The sequence below is a fragment of the Mustela lutreola genome, chromosome 15 (genome assembly GCF_030435805.1).
Source record: "Mustela lutreola isolate mMusLut2 chromosome 15, mMusLut2.pri, whole genome shotgun sequence".
NCBI classification, from domain to species: domain Eukaryota; kingdom Metazoa; phylum Chordata; class Mammalia; order Carnivora; family Mustelidae; genus Mustela; species Mustela lutreola.
The window spans coordinates 163,440-183,039 of NC_081304.1; the positions used below are offsets into that span (position 1 = coordinate 163,440).

The 19,600-nt window shown below is 56.8% G+C and overlaps 1 protein-coding gene and 1 long non-coding RNA gene across 13 annotated transcripts in view; one reads left to right on the forward strand and one right to left on the reverse strand.

Moving 5' to 3' along the window:
• Window positions 1–8,244: 8,244 nt before the first annotated feature.
• LOC131816956 (uncharacterized) lies at window positions 8,245–13,619 on the reverse strand. The gene is made up of 2 exons (XR_009348249.1): window positions 13,353–13,619; window positions 8,245–10,572 (listed from the first exon to the last, which is right to left on the reverse strand). It is a non-coding gene; the product is annotated as an uncharacterized LOC131816956 (long non-coding RNA).
• B3GNTL1 (UDP-GlcNAc:betaGal beta-1,3-N-acetylglucosaminyltransferase like 1) overlaps window positions 13,466–19,600 on the forward strand; it is a 111,257-nt gene continuing 105,122 nt past the window's right edge. For 8 of the 12 annotated variants that reach the window (XR_009348245.1, XR_009348246.1, XR_009348244.1 and 5 more), the window contains exons 1-3: window positions 13,466–13,590; window positions 14,923–15,039; window positions 15,119–15,218. Coding sequence is in view for 8 of the 12 variants with exons in the window: in XM_059150191.1 (XP_059006174.1) it covers window positions 13,543–13,590; window positions 14,923–15,039; window positions 15,119–15,218 (265 nt within the window). In the remaining 4 variants the exon portion in view is untranslated. Of the gene's footprint in view, window positions 13,591–13,900; window positions 14,115–14,922; window positions 15,040–15,118; window positions 15,219–19,600 lie in introns of those variants that run through there. The other 4 variants (XM_059150195.1, XM_059150199.1, XM_059150193.1 and 1 more) reach the window with 4 other exon arrangements.

A 19,600-nucleotide genomic window follows, 5' to 3' on the forward strand; every position in this document is an offset into this window, starting at 1 on the left:
CTCAGCCTCGATCCAATGGAATACTTGGATCCTAGGGTGGCAGGAGCCAAGGGAGGCACTCGCCTGCCAAAGCAAGGCGGGCATGGTTCCCAGGGGGCCGCAGAGTCCAGCCGAGGCAGTGGTCAGAATCGTCTGACTCCCAGAGACCTGCGGTGCTGACTGGCTGACCATGGCTGGTTGGTCATGGCACGTGGTGGATCGTGGCTGGTTGGTCATAGCACTGGGGATATGAAACACACAGGAAGCACAATGAATTCTCACTTGACCTGCATCAGCAGAGATGTTCTAGGTCAAGTGAGGAAAAGTTTGACCTGAATCATAAAAACAGAGTCAGGGGCCTTCTGTCAGTTCCAGACCCCAAACGGCTGGGGATGACAGGGTCCGCTTGGGGAAGGATCCTGCTACACCACTGAAAATTGATTCCGTTAATCTTTCTCCCCGTCTTCCCCAAAAGAATCTGTGGGTTCTCGTCTAGGTAATTGTGCACTGGGGAGAAGAGAATACTCAGAGCTTCCGTGCGCTGCCAGTTACAGACTACCGCGATGGTCCAGTCAGAGCGAGGGCTCTCAGAGGCCAGGTGGCCCACGGGTTTTAGCCCGTGTCTGTCTCCCCACGGGGCTGGCATGGCCCTGACCCCATCCTGTGTTTACCTCCCCATGTCCAGAATGCTTGATTAGGATCAACACCCCCAGCCGCTGGCTGAATCCCCACAGCAGTTCCCAGACCTGCCGAGAGGGCTCATTGGGTAGGAGAGGCCAGGTGAGGCCTCTAGAGCTACCTCTGCTGGGGACACAGGAAGGCCAAAGCAGCAAGGCTCTCCCGGAGGGAGATCTCCTGGAGGAACTGCAGACCTGAGCACCACCCTCAAGGACGCATGGGTGCAGGAGCGGTGACCCCACCCTGTCTGGGCCGGCTCTCCTTTCGGCCTGCGTGGGCGGGCCCTGGGGAGTGACCACGGCCCATCATTAGCTCAACCAGCTGGCGGCTGCAGTGCCGGTCTGACTGCAGATTCCTTGCTCGGGACGTTACTACAAACCTGGTATGCAGCTGCTGCCAGGAAGGTGCGTGTGTCTGCACCCCTGTCCGGAAGGCCCCCGAGCAGCTTGCCCTCGGCTGCAAGGCCAGGGAGGCAACTTCGCCGTCTGACGCCGGGGGGGATGCAGACTCTCCAGCCCAATGCCACCGTTACTTCCCTGGGACCTCGACTGCCGTGCCCTTCCCCAAGATTTCATACTTGTCCATGATCCGGACGACACTACCAGCAGCTCCCCTGGACATACTAGGAAGACCTCTGCGCGTCAGAGGTGGGAAGTAAATCCAGCAATAGTTCGGAGACCTCTTTCTTCAGTGCCGGTTCCGGGGCCCAGCGGATATCTTTGTCCTGAGGTGAGGGTTAGGCGGCATCTCCTACAACGGAAAGCAGACACCTGGGGGCTCTGGCTTCTCGGGGCAACAGAGTCTTCCTTCGAGTGTGTTACCAGCAGCCAGTTGGCTGAATGGCCTAAAAAGCCACTAGTTGTGAGCAGGGCCCAGAACAGGAGACTGGTCCAGGCGGCTGAGTGAGCTGCTCTGTCGCTTGGGCCATAGGATCGGCTGATCTGGCGGAGCCTGAAGTGTCAGGGGCAGATGGAGAGGCAGCACCCACCATAACCTCCAGCACGTCCTAGCACGTTCTAGCAATGTTCCAGCACATTCTAGCATGTCCTAGCATGCTCTTGGTGTGCCGCTCGAGGGAGACCGTCCTTGCTTCCATCCGCCTGCTCCCCATCTGTAAATGGACTTGATGAGGTCACAGTGTGGACCCCACGGGGGCATGGGTGGCCCAGAAGGAACACGCAGAGCCTCGGGGTGGGTGAGGGTCCCATCTTCCTTTGTGACGTGGGAGTGCTGACCCTTCCCTCTCTCTGTTCCCTGAATTGACTGTCCACCCCCGTCACCCCCAAGCAGCAGTGGCAGCCACAGGAACTGCTGGCATCTGATCACCTCAGAGCATGGAGGTGCCTGTGTCCTGGGGGGTCACCCCTGTGGCTGCGTTACCTTCGGTCCACCCCCTGACTCTGAGCAGCACTGCCCACCAGCCTTGTGTGTGTCTTTGAGAAAATCACATGGAAGTCTAAAGAGCCCATGAAAATGTTGTCAGTCATATTCCTTAACCACGAAGGGAAGAGCACTTCTGGGAGAAAAGTCAATTCTGCCAAAGAACTAAGAGAAGAAAGAGAGATTTGCCCTTCCTCCTAGCCCCTTCCCACAAAGGTGTGTCTCCCCACTTTCCCATTGGTGTTGTAGGTGCGTGTGCGCACGGTGTACACACGTGAGCACTGTGTGTGCGCATGCACGGACATGTGTGTGCAAGTGTGTGCATGTGCACGGTGTACACGCGTGAGCACTGTGTGTGTGCATGCATGAATGTGTGTGTGGTGTGGGCGCATGAGCAGTGTCTTTACGTGTGTGCATTGTGAGTGTAAGTGTGCATGGTGTGTGGGTGTGTGTGCACATGCGTGTGTGCACGGGTGTGGGTGGAGTTCTGTGGGGATTCAGTTCACTAAGGAGGGAGGTCCGCAGCGTCCCCCCGTGGCCACGGCAGGAAGTCTGGAGGCTGCTTGCAGGAGGGCCAGCCCTGGTGCCTGTGAGGCAGGATCTGGATTTCAAACCCAGTTTTTAAAAAAACAAACGGTAGGGTTGGGGGCCAGTGGGTGGACTCTCTTCCCGTGGCCTGGCTGTCCCCCCAGGAGTGCGGCACAGCCAAGGCGCCGACACTGGGTGCAGAGGAGAAAGGAGCCGAAGTCTGCTGGTGTCAACAGGAAGGCTTTTTGTGGGCATCTTTGAATTCCGTCTGTTCTCACTTCTCTCCAGCCCAGCTGAGGGCGGGCGGAGCGGCTGCCATCTCCCTGGGTGACCAGCTCTGAATGTCCACAGTCTCCTGTCCTGGCAACCACCCAGCCTGCCTGCCCACAGTCCTTCCTGACCCTCTCCAGGGTGTCGGGCCCCCAGAGCCCTGCAGCCACCGGTAGGGTGCAGGCAGGGACGTGAGGGCCCTTCTGTGCTCAGGACCTGCTGGGCTTTCCCCAGCCCCAGCCCCTGCAAAGTCCCCATTTCTGTCCAGCCTGCCCTGTCCTCAGGGTGGTGCTTGGGGAGGCACAGGCCAGCTGGACTGCTGGGACCTGGGCAGCGCCCACCTTGCCCCAGGCCGCAGCTGCCAGGCGCAGTGTGCCTTGCTCACCTCTGGGTCCCCAAAACTTGCTAAATGCCTGTGCATGTAGGGGTCCAACCGGACTTTGAACCGACAAAGGGCTTTACCTCCAGCAGACAGCTGTGTAGAAGGCCGCCATGGTGATCAGCCCTCCGAGATGTTCTCAGGGGAGTGCGTCCTGCCCAGTGTTCCCGTGGCCACTGGGGGTCTGCTCCTCACTGCTGACCTGGGGCCACGTCCTGTGCCGCACCCATCCCCATATTCTTTTTTATTTTTTTTAAGATTTTATTTATTTATTCGACAGACTGAGCTCACAAGTAGGCAGAGAGGCAGGCAGAGAGAGAGGGAAGCAGGCTCCCCGCTGAGCAGATGTGGGGCTTGATCCCAGGACCCTGAGATCATGACCTGAGCCGAAGGCAGAGGCTTAACCCACTGAGCCACCCAGGCGCCCACCCATCCCCATATTCTGGCACTATCTCCTAGGAGCATGAGCCCTTCCTGCAGCCTCAGTCATGTTCCCAGACTCGAACAAGAGGGGAGACACCGTACTGACAGCTGAAGTTCAGCAGCCAGGGCTGGGAGGTGGGAAGAGGGACTGGCCTCTGTCTGGGTCCCAGCTCAGGGTCCAAATCCCAGGATGCAAGTCGGCACTCACATTAATTTTTCAGAAGAGAAAGGCTGCATAGCCACCACGTGCTGTTTCCAGCACCTTCCAACGAAGGGTGTTCTCTGGTTCTCAGGGGAGCCCAGGCAGGAGCCCATCACCAGAGCCCACTGCGAGGGCCTCCCGCAGGCGGTGTGGGGGGCACTCCAGGCTCATGCCCTGGCTCCCAAGCCGTCTGTGGGGCATGAGGCCCGTGTCCTGGAGCTGACGATGGTGGCCCCCGGCTCTCCGTCACCCACGTGGAAAGGCCTGTCCCCACAGCACACTCCCCGTGTAGGAGAAGGTTGGAAGCCCTTCACCTTCTTTAGTTAAACCCCATGTGTTTCCTGTGCTTCCAAAAATGTCCAAGCAGGAAGTACAAAACCCCAAACAGCAAAAAATAACTGGCCCCCAGATGACTCCCCGGAGGCCGCAGTCCTAGGTCTTGGGTCCGTTCTTGTAATTTTAAATCTGTCCTGTGCTGACCTAACCTAACCGTCCCCCACTCCCAAAAGGACCAAGGCCACTCTCTTCCGAGCTGCCTGGAAGCCCTTCTCCAGGCCTGTTTCACTGAGGAGTCTTGGCCACCACGTGACTGCCCTGCCTTCGGGCAGCAAGACAGAGCAGGCCTCAGAGCACGGGGGACAGGGCGCTCCTGGTGGCTCAGTCAGCTGAGCCTCTGAGTCTCCTTCTGGTCAGCTCGTGATCTCGGGTCCTGAGTTCCAGCATCAGGCCCCAAGCTCTTAAGATTCTCTTACCCTGCCCCTCCTCCAACCTGAGCCCCCCCCCCTTCTCTCTCTCTAAGAAATACATCTTTTTTTTTTAAATGTGGGGACCAAAGGGGCCAGGTTGGGGTTTAGGCCTGGCTGTGGCGACAGTGCTCTGAGGAACCGCCTTCAAACCTGGGGCCAGGAGCGGTCAGTGCGGTCAGCGAGGCTCACAGCATCCTACAGGCGAAAGCAGCCGCCCCGGCAAACGGGGACGATCCCAAGAGGGCCCGAGGTCAGGAATACCAGACACCTACGACCCCAGTCCAGCAGAAATGGCCTTCTGCCTCTTTCTGTGACATTTCTCCAACACATCACCTGGGGAGGGAGGAGCAGTGACCACACCGGGGCCTGGTGTCCCCCTTCTCACAGGCCCCTGGGACTCATGCCCTCACCACCGCCGCCCGCCTCGCACCAGGACATGGGGGAGCTGGCTGCACACCCCGGGGGTGCCCTGACCCAGGTGCTCCCAGCTTGTCTGTCCATCTGGGAAGCAGAAGAGCGAGAGGAGAGACAGCCAGAGCTCTCGATGACGTCTGGTTCACAAGAGAATGCGTCTCGTTACAGATTTGCAGATAACACAGAGGAGGAAACCTCCCCACTGCGGGAAGGAGCAGTGTGGTGACGTTTCAGGGTGTCCTTAGCAGGATGTGGGGTTGCTGAACGGGAGGGGGACGGCTGGGCCTGGGCTTGGGAACTTCCCACACTGGCCACAGTTCATGGTCTGTCAGGACGAAGGTTGCATTTTCCCCTGATTCTGTAGTTCGTCTAGCCAGGCATCTACAGTGTGGGACGCACCCAGGCAGGCTGGCCCCGTGGAGGTGAGGACAGGCACAGCCAGGTGTCCAAGCCTCAAGACTACCCACAGTCTGAGGACTGAGGGGCTTTCGGGACTCAAGATTTTCGGGGCTAAGACAGGGAGAGCTCTGGCTGCACCATGACGAACCGGCTAAGGCAGGTTCCCCGGAAGCTGGAGGGAGGAGGCTGCTGACCCTGGGCAGCCGTGCTGGGAGGAAGGCGGCCGGGCCAGGCCTCCAGGGCAGGGGGGACCCCGGCCTGCCCCAAAGGCTGGCAGTGGCCAGGACGGGGCTCTGTTTCCTGACAACAGCAGCGGGGCTGTGGGCACCACGGCAGCAACCGGCTGTTCTCACTCTCAAAAAAATAAATAAATATTTAAAAAATTAAATAAAATTAAATATACTTGTCTTTGAGGGCATTTGATTTTTTAAAAATAAACTTGTTCCCACTTGCTTAGGGCTCTGTCCATTTTAATTGAATATTAAGACTAAAATACATTCAGAAGTGCAGCCCAGCTCCCTCACAGACAGACAGCTGGAGAGCTCTGCTCAGAGCTCAGTGCGGGCATGGGAGACGGTGGCGCAGGCGGCGCAGGCTCCAGAGGCCTCTCTGAGGAGCCAAAGGCAAACTGCAGCTTCACTATCACTGCATTTGTTTGTCCGGGAGCTGCCGGGGCCTCGGCAGGAGAGAGCAGCCCTCCGTGAACCCCCAGAGAGGTCCCCAGGAGGGCCCAGCGTGAGCAGAGTCACCCTGTGAAGCCACCTCCAGCTCCATGAGAAGCCAGAATCCATAGACTCAGTGGAATCACCTGACGTCAAAGGGCTCTGCAGCCCACCACAAGCCCGCGAGAGGCTGGCTGGGGCTGGGGTGGGGGCGCTGGGCATGGCCCCTCCTGTGGGCCACAGGACGGAACGGTGTAATTCTGGGAAGGCCTGAATTATTATCCGACTTTACTGTCCACATTCATCAAAATAACCAGATAAACCAAACCAACTATTTCAGGTAGTATAGACCTGCTGCTTGGTGATACATACGCCTACCAGGTAAAACTGAGCTAAAAAGCACTCTGAAAATTTTGAGTCATTTTGATAATAGTGTTAGGTCCCTAAGTAGATCTCCATGTGGACGCACAATCTCATGTGGGGGGCCTGCTGCTTGTGGGAACTCTCCTGTCTGACCCCGGGTTACGGGCGAAGGTGTGGGAAGAGCCTGGACCCGAAGCCCAGCCCGGATCCCGAGGGCCTGGGGAGCCTCCCTGGCCCAGCCTTGCATTAGCGGCCGGCTCACGTGGTCACGGGGCTCTGCTGGCCACCGGGAGTTGGCAGTGGACAGAAAGATCCTGTCCCTGCCCCCATGGAGGTGGCAACTTAGAGGAGAGACAGTGCTGGGGCAGAGCAGTGTGGTCTCGGGCTGTGAGCTGGGGGCCGAGTTGGGAAAAGATAAACCTGCATCAGGGTTTGGACACAACCTACATGGGCTGGGGTTTTACATACTGATTTTCCCTCTTGCTTTCCTGGCTTAGGTGTCCTCAAGCTAGATGGGTCCCCCGGCCAGGTCCCCAGATGGGTGGAGGCGGTCAGTAGCAGCCACAGCCCAGCAGCGGTGAGGACAGACCCGCTGCCGACGGCATCCGCAGGATACCGTGCCGGACTCCGCAGGGCTGGGAGGGCCCCCTGCGCTGGGAGCTAGCCAGGCGGTCCGCCACGTCCTCATGGGGCTGACAGAAGACACAGAGCTCTGGGTCGGAGGTAGAGGACTTGAGCTCTCACAACAAAAGCAGTGAGCCCCGGGTCAGCATGTGTGCACGGGTTCCCGGAGCCCTAATCCCCAGGGGCCACGTGAGGAGGCCCAAGAGATGCCGCGTGGGCCGGCGGTCCGGGACAGGAGAGGGCCTCTCTTCACAGAGGACGGCAGGCCACCTGCTCTCCTTCCCGGACAGCGACCCCACCTCACGCCTCCAGGCCGCTCATGTGAACAGCCCAGGCAACCACCACCCAGGGCAGCCTCGACGTGCCCAGCCGGGCAGAGACAAGCCCGCAAGATGCAGGCAGGAGTGTCTCCCAACAAAATCCAGTTAAAGGAGGCAGTCCTGGGGGACCGATGACAGCTATTCCCATCAGGGAAGGCAAACACAGGTCACCTACAGCTTGGCAGCGAGCCTGTGCCTGAGCAGCACTCCCGTACACGGCCGGCCTGGGGGGCAGGAGGCCCGGACGGGAGCTGACGGAACAGACCGGAACGGCAGCTCCTCCCAGCCAGCCGGGGCTCCCTCCCCACCTTCCCCAGATGATCTGCCCTGTGAAAGGGGAGAGCAACAGAGCGGGGTCGCACTGCTAGCCACCCCTCCCATGCACACCTTCACCCCAGCCCCAGCATGGCTCTCCATGGAGCCCACGGCAAAAGCACCCATCACCCCCTTTCCTTCTGTGCCGGGGCTCGGGTGCGCCAAGGGAGGCAGCCGAGGTTGTGCCGAGCCTTGGCCCGTAACATGGGAGCACGGCACAGAACCCCTGAGTGGACTGCTGGGCACCCTTGTCGCGGGAAGCTGCGTCCGCAATGGGCTCCCTCGCTCTGCAGCGTCCAGCTCCTTGCATCGTCTTTGCAGAGTGACTGGACTCCCGGACAGCTAGGGTTTGTCCAGAGAGAGGCAGCTGGGTCCCGGCCGAGGAAGAGGTCACTGCAAACACGGTCTGCGTTCAGGGGTGCGTCCCTCCGCCTTCCTGATGGCCCGTGTGTCCATGTTCAGGTTTTCATTTTAATCAGGCTTAACATCTCACTGGTTTCCCCGTTAATTAACAAGTTAAAACCCTTGACATGTGTTCATTTTATATTTGGATGAGTCATAGTTTTACTTCTTTGAAAAGTACCTTTTAATACTTTTTTGTGCAGGAAGAACAGACTCTCGCCTGGTAAGTGCATTAGAGATTATGAGTGAAGGCTCCATCCTTGCCCATATGAGTGTTAGGGACCATCTGGTCCTTGAGTTTAGGGCATCTGCAGGCTGCTGTCACTGGACACACGAGGGACTGGAAGCCAGAGACCTGTCCCCTCCCCAGCAGCCTACGGTGCCCAGAAATGAAAGGAGGGCTCTGTGATGTGTTAGGACGTGCTGTCCATTCAGGGGCCACAGGGCACTGGCGGAGGACACAGGGCGGGGATACCAAGGTCAGCTTCGAATGAGGCGTGGGCATCAGCTTCGGGGTGGGAAGGAAGTAGATCAGGGTGGGAGCAGCTCGTGGTGGAGCTGGCGGGACCATCTCACGCAGCGGCAGGGAAGGGGCTACATGGCGGAGGGCCAGGAAGCAGGAGACACAGAGAAGTGTAGGTCCTTCGGCCGACGGATGAGCTGCATCGGAGGAGGGCTGTGGTGGGAAGCAGTGGGGGGGGCACGGAGGGCATCATGCTTGGCAGGAGGTCCTGCCAGTGGGGTCCCACAGGTGGGGGTTCTGTGACTGCCCGGGAGTCTCCGGGGCTGGCTCCTGCTGTGGGACCCCCAGAGGCACAGCAGGTGCACAGGGCAGACATCGGCTCTCCGAGCCTGAGACCACGGCCTACACTGTGCCTTCCCACACAGCGTGGACGAGAGCAAGGCGATGAGAAGAGGGGGCTCACACAGGTGCCATGGCTGAGACATGCCCAGGGCATCCGGCCAGGAAGGAGCAGAACCCAGAAAGAGTGCCGGTGTGGCCCCAAACCCTGGCTTCGCTCCACATGCCTGGCCACTACGTGAACACGCCCTCTCCCATGGGCAGCACAGCTGCGGTTGAAGAACTTTGCAGTAGTGCCCGGAGCTTCGTTCTAGCCGTGGAGGACTTGATGGGTGTCGGAGCCTGGGCAGCCTTCATCCAGGCGAGCTACCAGGGACAGGTGCTGAGGGGGCTGGGGGAGGCTCCTGGCTAACCCCCTGCCAGGCCCCCAGCTTTGCCACTGAGGCCTCACTCAAAGCCTCAAGCCCCCCCTGAGACCTCTGGCTTCCTCCCACAGAGGACATCCTCCTGTTAAAACACAGGAGGAAGACATCTAACTGGCCCCGCCTGGCCTTTCGCCAGATGCTGTCTGAGCCCTGGCCTCAGGGTGCTTGAGCACTGACACCGCGCCATCCACACGTCTCCCACCGGCACCTGCCACCCACCTGTGGGTTACCCAGCACCTGGAGAGCAGACGGCTGAAATCACTCCGGAGCCATTGCTGGTGGCAGGCAGAGGCCCTGTTTTAAGTTTCCTTCTGCCTTTCCAACCTGTGTCACTTCCTCTCGCCTCTCGCTCAACCCTTGCTGTCCTCTGGGTGCTGTCTCTGGTTCTAGCCAGACCCAGGGCACTCAGTTCTGGGCAGCCCTCACCTGGCCTGCCGCATGCTAGGCACCTCAGGGGATACCTGTGGGACCCTGCACCACTGTCCAGAAGTGAGGGGAGTAGATGCTACCCAAAGGGCAACCCCAGACGGCAAGACCAAGGGTTAAGTCTTCTCCCCTTCATGCTCCAGTGGACAGTTCTCCAGAGCTCTGGGAGGGTTCAGGGTCCAGGTCCAGCAGCCCACAATGGGGGCGCCAACAACAGAGCACACTGGTCCTGGCTCCCTGACCTTCCCTGCCTCACTCCCTAGCTCCCAGCTTCCTGGGGACAAAAACCCTCACTGAACAGGCCCAGGCTGAGGCTCTGCTTTCTGGGTGCCCAGGCCAAGAGACAGGCATTCCATGGGATACTCAGATGCCTGCATCACATCCACTCCCGATGTTTGCTCAGCTGTTCCTTGAATGAAGCCTGATGGGAACCTCATTACTTCCTGCAGCCAGGCCAGTGACGGAGTCCAGACTCTGGCTTCAGGTCCGCCGTGTGTGCCGGAAAGTCATGAGATCGTGCCTGGCACACAGGAGATGCTTAGCTAATGGGAATCTCCCTCTCCAGAGCTCCTGATGGCCTGGTCCGTCTTAGAACGACGGCTTCCACGCATTAGTTACCCCAGGAAACGTTTCTTGCCTGCTTTACGGGCCAGGTGCTCAGTGGTGCTCAGCTGCAGTCTCCCCGTGCACTGTCGCGGGACAGGATTTCGGGTCTCTGTGGGACTCCAGTGGTCCTCCTCGTGACAGCACTTGGCTCCTCCGCCCAGTAGGGGTGGGGTCGCTCCGAGAGAACGGCTGAGCTGGGAGTCGGTGCTCCAAGGGAGAGCTGAGAGCCCTCGGAGGAGAAGGGAACAATGGAGCTCCTGGGCTGTCCTCCACCATCACCCACTGGCCGACCCCTGCCTGTGGCTGTGGGGACAGCAGCGGGGTCTGGGCACCCTCACCCTGCACCCAGTGGCCAACCAGCTGGAGGGGATGGAAGAACAATCCAGAGTCCCTGCGGCAGCAACAGAACCTCAACAGGTCTGAGGTCCAAGAACTTAGGCTGCTGAAAATGGAACTGACGTGCTCACGTCCACACCAGGCCTCCGGCTGCCGTTCCTTGGTGAGCCATTAAACTAACATGGTGAGTTCCCGAGCCACCTCAAAACGCGAGACGAGACCGTTCCAGCTCTGGCCACACATGGTCAGGCAGCTGGCTGTTCCCCTGAAAACATGTGGACTCTCCAGGGCTCTGGCCACTGCGGCAGCCCGTCCCCTGGAGGCCGAGCACACTGCCCTCCTGAGTGCCTGGCTGTTCCTGGCCTCCTGGCCACCCCACTGTCCTGGCAGGGGGAGCTAGAGCTCTGCTGGGGTTCATCCTGCCAGGAAACCTGCGAAGCATGTCCACACGTCTTGCAGAGCTGGCTCTTGGGGACGCCCGGCTGTTTCTGGAGCTCCAACTCATCCCTCCCTGTTACCCTCAAGGAAGTCTCACTGTGGGTCTGGGGCCCAGCACCCAGACCTCACTGCATCTTAGCCCCGACACCAGCATCTTAAGTCCCTGTTGGGCAGTTTTTAAATTTGAAAGCCCTCAAAACTGGTGCCAGGTCTTCTGAATACAACCACCCTCTAGTCTGCACAAGTCACAACTGTAGCAGAAAGGTCGTTCCACGCACCCACAGCCCGAGTTTTCTGTGCCTCCCCTTACGTTCCCTGTGACTTCATTCGTATTTTCAGTCCCCGTGAGTCCTCCCTCTGTCCCTCTGGTGCGGGCAGGGGTCAGTCCCCGGGCCTGGTCTCTCTGTTGAGAATCTTCTCACCGGTGAAGGGACTCGTCTCAGGCCGTCCCCCAGCCTCAACCCTGCATTTCTGAAGTGCCTCCCAGCACTCTGTCTGCAAAAGGCAGATAATAGCCAAACTCTGATTGCCCAAAAGGCAGTAAAAACCAAGTTTCTGGCAGCAAGAGAGGTGCAGGAAGCAAGACGGGGCAGCCAAGCCGAGTTCGATAGCACATTCTGTGGAGGCGTGAGGCACCCGGTGTGGCCCCCCACCTCTTCCTCCCACACGCACGGAGGAGGGGCTGGCTCTAAGCCCACGGGTGTTCCGGTAGCTACCATGAGACTTCTTACCAACTTGCTCAAAATAAACTATTCCCACTATGCCAACCTTTGGAGAACATGAGGTCCTTGGGAACAAACTCCCAGCCTGGCTTTACCCCACCGTAAACAAGGTGGCATCTTCACTCATCTGACCTAAGAATTTCAACTTGTACAACAGGCTTTGCAAATACAGACGCAGGTTAAGAAAAAACTAGGTTTGAAGTGATGCTTAAAAAATCTATAGCACAAGTGTGGCTTTGCTTACACCCTTAGTGTGTAGAACCACTTGCATTTAACCCTAGTTCGGGGCTCCAACCCTGGTCATTGACTGACATCCGCTGGGACACACCCCAGGTGGGCACAGTGTGTCGGCCAGTCTACCAGCTCCAGGCAGGACTCAGTGGGCCCCCAGGGGCCGGTCCCACCAGGGGGGGCAGACGTTCTCACAGCTGAGGGGACCCCACCTGGTAAGAGAGTGAGAGCCTCCACTGAGCACAGCTGGAGGGGGCACCTGTGGGAAGGTGTTCTAAGGCACCTACACCGCAGCCCCAGAGCCCGGGCAGGGGACGCAGACACCAGGGGCCAATGCCAGCCAGAGGCCCAGCCAGGCCCCTGCCCCCTGCACCCCTTCCTTGCTGGGACAGCTCAGGTGTCCTTGTGCACCGCACCCCCCTGCCAGGCTTCTCCTAGTCCACTGTCGGGTCAATCAGAGGACATGTCACCTGCCTGCTTTCTTTTAAAAACGGTTATGCGAAAGGTCATCTGGTTTGGATTTTCGGGTGTAACCAACCGTAAAGCGCGGTTCTCTGGAACAAAACCCACCTTCTCCACGACCTCAGTATTTTTATGACATTTCATTTCACTGAGGACCTCGGAGGGATTTACTCCTTCAGGTGAGAGCAGCAGGGCTGGAGGCCAAGGGCCAGGGCAGAGAGGAGGGTGGAGGGACACAGGACCTGCCCAGGCTCCAGGGCACAAGATGCCTGGACCCCTGGCGCGCAGCGCCCCCTGCCCCAGCCCTTCCCCCGCCCAGTCCCCCGCCCAGTCCCCTGCCCTTCCCGGCCCTCGCACTAACATCCACCTAACATCCCCCTTGCCTCGCTGCCCTCCCCACGGCCCGCCCCCTGCCCTGCCGTCACTCCCCCCCACCCGCCCTCCCCCTCTCTGTGCCCGCTCCCCTAACCCTTCCACCCCCCAACCCTCTCTAACCGGACCTGGGCCTTCCCCTACCTCCCGCTTCCGGGAGCCCGCCCCTCCCCGTGACCCCTGCCCTCCTCTGGCCCTCCCCCTCCCCACTGACCCACCCCTCCCCCACCCCCCCAGGGCCCTCCCGCTCCCCACCGACCCGCCCCTGGCTCCACCCCTCCCCACGGGTTCGCCCCTCCCCCTTCCCCGCCCCTGCCCCTCTCCTCCCGGAGCCTGCCCCTCTCCGTGCACCCAGTACCCCCGACCCGCTTCCCACTGACCCACCCCTCCCCCTCCCCTCCCTCCAGGCCCGCCCCCTCCCCGGGTCCGCGCGGTGCTCCCCACCCACCTCGGGCTTCCGGCCTCTCTAGGCCGCTCCCCTCTACTCCCCGCCGATCGATGGCTCTCCGCACCAATAGGATGCGCCCCGGCCTCGGGCCCCGCCTCTCGGGGAGCCGTCGGCGCACGCGCCGCAGGCCGACGTGGGTGGTGGAGCGCCGGAGGCTCCGAGGGCGGGGCGGCTGCCCGAGCGCGTGGCCATGCGGGCCCGGGGGGACCCAGCCGCCGCCGCCGCTGCGCCCCACGTGGTAGGTGCCCGGGCCACGGGGGTCGCTTCCGCCCGCCTCTCCCCTCCTCTACCCCCCCCGCCCCACCCCTTCTCCCCCCCCTCCCCGCCCCTTCTCTCCACTTTCTCTTCTCCCTCCCCGCCCCTTCCCTTCTCTCCCTCCTTCTCCCCGCCCCTTCCTCTCCCACCTCCTCCCCCCCTTCCCTCCCTCTCCTCTCCCCTCTCATCCCCCCGCCCCTCCCCGCCCCTTCCTTTCTCTCCCCTCCTCTCCTTTCCTTCTCTGCCCTCCTTCTCCTCTCCCCGCCCGTCCCGCCCGCCCCTTCCCTTCTCTCTCCCCTCCCTACTCCCGCCCCCGCCTCCTCCCCGCGGAGGATCAGCCTTCCCGAGGGCCTGCCCAGGAGGGTCTCAGCCCGAAGGGGCCGCAGCCCGGGAAGCCGATGAAGCCCACCGTGGGGCTGGACGTTGTGTTTTACGTGGCAGATTGGAGGACAGTGAAACACTCCCTCCTTTTCCTTTAAAAAACAGCGTTTCCTTAAAAATGAGCACGTGAGTGCGGCAGGGGACCGCTTCTCGGGTCCCACAAATCCGGGAAGGGGCCGCTGAGTCGGAGGCCCGGAGTCGAGGGCTTGACTGGGTTGCACGTCGGGTTCCGAGTTTGTCCACACCGCATTCGGGCTCGGTGCCCCGCGACCTGCGCACGCTCCCCGTGGACGCTGCACACACGCGTGTCCGTGCGTGGCCTCGTGCGCACCCCGGTCGGGCGCGGGCTCCGGGCTGGGGGCCCCCGTCCGTGTCCGAGGACCCGCGTCCGCCCGCTGCCGGCGGCCGGGCTGCCCGGCGTGGCCCGCTCACTTCCCACGCGTGTGTCTGGTGGCGGCCGCGGGAGGCCCCCGCAGCAGACCCCCGGGCGAGGAGGGCGGAAGGGCCGAAGGGTCGGGGTCCCGGCGTCCCCGCGCCCGCCGCGTTTCACCAGCGTCCGCCGAGAGAGGGACCGGGAGGTTATTCTCAGGCGGGGCAGGGAGACCTGCGGACGCTCGTCCCCCAGGACGATGCTGCCGACCAGTGACGGGCAAACGGCCTGCGCCGTGGGGTCGGGAAGGAGCGTCGCCTCTCCGACTCCCGGTTGCTCTCCGAAGTGCCCACAGACCAGGGCGGGGAGGCCTGGCCTGCTCCGTCTCGGGGGGCCTGCGAGCTGGCGGGGGGCGGGCGCCGGCTCTCCCTGCGGCCTCCCCGCGGGCTCTCAGGGGAGTCCGGCCTCGGCCTCGGGAAGCCCGCGGGGGCCGGCAGGGACACGACCGCCGAGCGGACGGCCTGACGGCGCCGGGGCGCGCTAACCGGTGTCTTTGGCTCGCAGTCGGTCATCCTCCCCGTGCACAACGCCGAGCCCTGGCTGGACGAGTGCTTGCGGTCCGTCCTGCAGCAGGACTTCCAAGGCTCCATGGAGCTCTCGGTCTTCAACGACGCCAGTCAGGTAGTGCCCGCCTTCCCGGTGGGGACGCGGCCTCGCGCGTCCCTCGGGGCTGTTCCGAGCGAGCTCCTCGTGCTTCCAGGACCGGTCTGCGGCCGTCATTGAGAGATGGAAGGGGCGGCTGGAAGACGCGGGGATCCCCGTGGTCATCGGAGGGCACGACGCTCCTGCACCCCGAGGAGGTGAGTGACCGGGCGGGCTAGCAGTCCACGGCGAGGACACCTTCCGCGCCCTGTGGACTTACACACCGTTAACCTTCGAAACAACACCGCGGGCTCTTCCCCCAGCGAAGAGGCGGTGCTCGGGAGTGAGCCGAGTCCCCAGCCCAGGCCGCAGGGTTCCCACCGGAACCCCAGGCAGGTGCGGACAGCGAGCGCCGCGGGCTCTTCTTATAGGCGAGGGTGGGTGGGCGGGGGCTGTTGTAAACAGAAAGTCCATTGGAGGGAACCCGGAGCTGGGAGTATAGTGGCTTCTCATTGGCTGGATGGTGGCCGTCTCCATTGGCTGAACTGTGCCCGTCTCTCATTGGCTGGGCTGTTGCCGGGGCAGCAGGAAACCTTCGGTCCCGGAGCTGGGTTAGTAAAGTGGTACCCACCTGCGAGGTGCCTCTCTTCCTGTTGGGTCTGTAGTGATACCCAGGGCTGGCCACAGAGCGCCCCCTGCCGGCCTCCTGACTCTGCTCCAAATAAGATTTTCTTTTCTTAACTTTCATAATAATTTCGTTTTTAAATCCTGGCAGAGTATCCTGAATAATAAAGTTTATCACTTATTAAGAACCCAGTACACCTAAATTTCTTATTCTCTGTTAAGGGTTTCTATGAGATCACCATGCGTACTTTACACTTAGCCTATTAATGCTGTTGGGTGTTTTGATTTTAGTGTGATTGATCATATTATTGATTACCTCTACTTCTTAAAATTATTTCCTTGTGACATTAGATTTCTTTTTGATCATTTTTTAAAAGTCTTATTAAAAACTAGCTTTTGGTTTCAGTGATTTTCTATATATATTTTTTTCTATTTGTCTGTTTTCTGTTTCCACTCTGATCTGTATTTTCTTTCTTTTGCTTACTTTGGGTTAAATTTGTTCTTTTCCTAATTCTTTTTTTTTTTTCCCTAAGATCTTACTGATTTATTTATCTTAGAGGGAGAGCACACACATGAGCACATTCAAGTGAGGGGTGAGGCGGGAGTGGGGAGGTGTAAGGGCAGAGGAAGAGAGAATCTCAAGCAGAGACCCAGTGACCCTGAGATCAGGACCTGAGCTGAAACTAAGAGTTTGTTGCTCAACTGACGAGTGAGCCAGGTGTCCCTGTTCTTTTCCTCATTCTTAAGGTGGAAGCTGAGGTCATTGATTTGAGACCTTTCTTCTTGTCTTATATAAGCATTTCTTGATATAAGTTTCTCTTTTTCCCTCTTACTGTCAGTTTAGCATATCATAAAAAGAACATACCAATTTTGCTAAACTGACATGACAGTAAGAGGGGAAAAGGGAAACTTATATGTTCTTTTCATGTTGTTCATTCTGTTTCAGGACACCTTCTAATTTTCTTTTGACTTATTTATGGATTATTTACAAGTATGTTATTTAGTTTCCAAATATTTGAGAGGTTTTCCAGATATTTTCTGTATTGATTTCTCTTGTAACTCCTCTGTACTGAGAGAACATACTTTGTCTTGAATGTGTGGCCTATCTTGGCAAACGTCCCATGTGCACTTGGGGACGTTGTGTAGCTGATGGTGTTGGGTGGAGATTTCCATAAATGTGAATCAGATCAAGCCGAGGACAGTCTTGTTTAAATCTACCGTGTTGCTGATTTGGGGTTGACTTGTTCTGTCAGTTATTGAAAGGAAGCACTGAAGCCTTTAACTCTGTCCCTTTGCCTGTTCCTCTCTGTAGTTTTCTCCGTTTGGATTAACAATATTTTCAAACTCTGTTAACATTTAGGGTTGTTAGGAGGAGTTGACCTTTCGTCAGTATGAAGTGACTGTCTTGATTTTGCTGATCTTCTTTCCTCTGAAATCTATATTCTTTGATATTAATTTAACTGCTCAGGCTCTATTTTGACTAGTGTTAACATAATATACGTTTTCCCTCTCCTTAAACTTTAACCCATTTGTTGAAGGGTACCTCCTTTAAAGGGTAACCGCTCCCCACAGACTCTTGTAGACAGCAAATCCAGTCTGACAACCTTCACCTTCTAACTCGGTGTTAACATTAGTTACATGTAATATAACAGCTTTATTCCTGTGCCACACAGTTACCTGTCAAAGTGTGGAGTCCTGTGGTTTTAAATGTCCTGTCAAGTCTTTGGCTGTGCTGGCCTCACCGAATGAGCTAAGTGTTTCCTCCTTTTCTGTTGTTGTTGTTGTTGTTTCTTTTTAGAAGAGTGGAAACGACTGATGTTCTTCTCTAAATGTTTGATAAAATTCATCAGTGAAGCCATCTGGTTGGAAGGTTTTTTTAATTTGTTTTTTTGTTTTTTCTGAAGATTTATTTTATTTATTTGACAGAGAGACAGCAAGAGAGGGAACACGAGCAGGGGAGAGGCAGAGGGAGAGGGAGAAGTAGGCTCCCCACCAAGTAGGGAGCCCAGTGCAGCCCAGTGCAGTGTTAATTCAAACTGAGAAATTCCCAGGACCTTGGGATCATGACCTGAGTCAAAGGCAGATGCTTAACTGACTGAGCTACCCTGGTGGTCCTTTTGTTGGAGGGTTTTGATGAATTATTCAGTCTACTTATTTGTTATAGGTATGTTCAGATTTTATATTTCCTTTTGATTTAGATTTGGTAGTTTATGTATTTCTACAGATTGTCCCTTTCATGTAGGTTATTTAATTGGTTGGCACACAGTTGTTTGTAGTATTTTCTTAGAATCCTTTTAAATTTCTGTTAGTCAGTAGTAAGGTACCCACTTTCATTTTGGATTTAGTACTTTGAGTTCTCTCTTTTCTTGGTCTGGCTGAAGCTTTGCCAATTTTGTTGATCTTTTCAAAGGACCAACATTTGGTTTCATTGATATTCCCCTCCCTCCCCCCCCTTTTTTAACTTTCTATTTCATTTATTTCTCTTCTGATCTTTGTTATTTTCTTCCTTTGCTAGCTGTGTGTTTAGTTTGCTCTTCTTTTTTAGCTTCTTAGCATGTAAAATTAGGTTAGTGATTTGAGATCTCTTTTATGAAGGCATTCATAGCTATGAATTTCTCTCTGAGGATTGCTGTTTTTGCATCCCATAAGTTTTCATGTGTTGTGCTTCCTTTTTCACTTATCTCTAGGACTATATCTCTAAGAATATCTAAACATATTCTAAGAATACGTCTAAGGGTATTCCTCTGTTACATGGAACATCTGTATGTGTCTATTAGGTCTGCTGGTTTATGATGTTGTTCGGTTTTCTGTTACCTTACTGCTCTTCTGTCTAGATGATCCATCCATTATTGAAAGTGGGGTGTTGAAGTCTTAAACTATTACAGTAAAACTGCCTTATAAAAAAGAATTAATCCATTTGAGAAAGAGAGATAGTGAGAAAGAGCACAGTGGGGTGGGGACAGAGAGAAGCAGACTCCCTGCTGAGCAGGGAACCCAACACAATGCTCTATCCCAGGACTCTGGGATTGTGACCTGGGCCGAAGGAAGACGCTTAACCACTAAGCCACCCAGGTTCCCCAAAACTGTCTTTTTCCCTCTTCCGTTCTGTCAGTTTTTGCTTCACTTACTTTGGGGCTCTCTTGTTAGGTGTGTGTAGTTTTATAATTGTTATGTCTTCTTGACTGACCCTTCTATCAATATAGAATGTCCTTTATTTCTAGTAACAGCTTTTGACTTAGGGTTTGTTTGTTTGTTTGTTTATTTATTTATTTGACAGAGAGAAATCACAAGTAGATGGAGAGGCAGGCAGAGAGAGAGAGAGGGAAGCAGGCTCCCCGCTGAGCAGAGAGCCCGATGCGGGACTCGATCCCAGGACTCTGAGATCATGACCTGAGCCGAAGGCAGCGGCTTAACCCACTGAGCCACCCAGGCGCCCCGACTTAGGGTTTATTTTTGCCTGGTATCAGAATGACCAACCAGTCCCGTACTCTTTGGGTCACTAGTTGAATGGAATATATTTTTCCATACTTTCACTTTTAACTCCTCTCTGGTTTGGATCTAAAGTGAGTCTCTTACAGACAGTATTTAAATGGATCATGTGTTTTTAAAATCCATTCTCCCAATCTTTGCCTTTTAATTGGAGTATTTAATCCATTTACGTTTATAGTAATTAGTGACAAAGGCAGCCTTTTACCATCTTGTTGTTTTTATCTGTACATTTTATGTGTTTTTCTGTTCCATAGCCCGCCATTAGTGCTTCCTTTTGTGCTCAGTTGATTATTTCTAGTAGCGTGCCATTTTGATTCCCCTCTAGTTTCCTGTTGCTTGTATTTGTAAGTTATGTTCTTAGTACTTACTGTGGAGATGACAGTTAATATATTAAGTTTACAACAACCTAGTTTGAATTAACACTGATTTAGCTTCAGTACTGTCCAGGGCTCTGTCCCCCACAGTTCTGTGCCTCCCACTTCAAGTT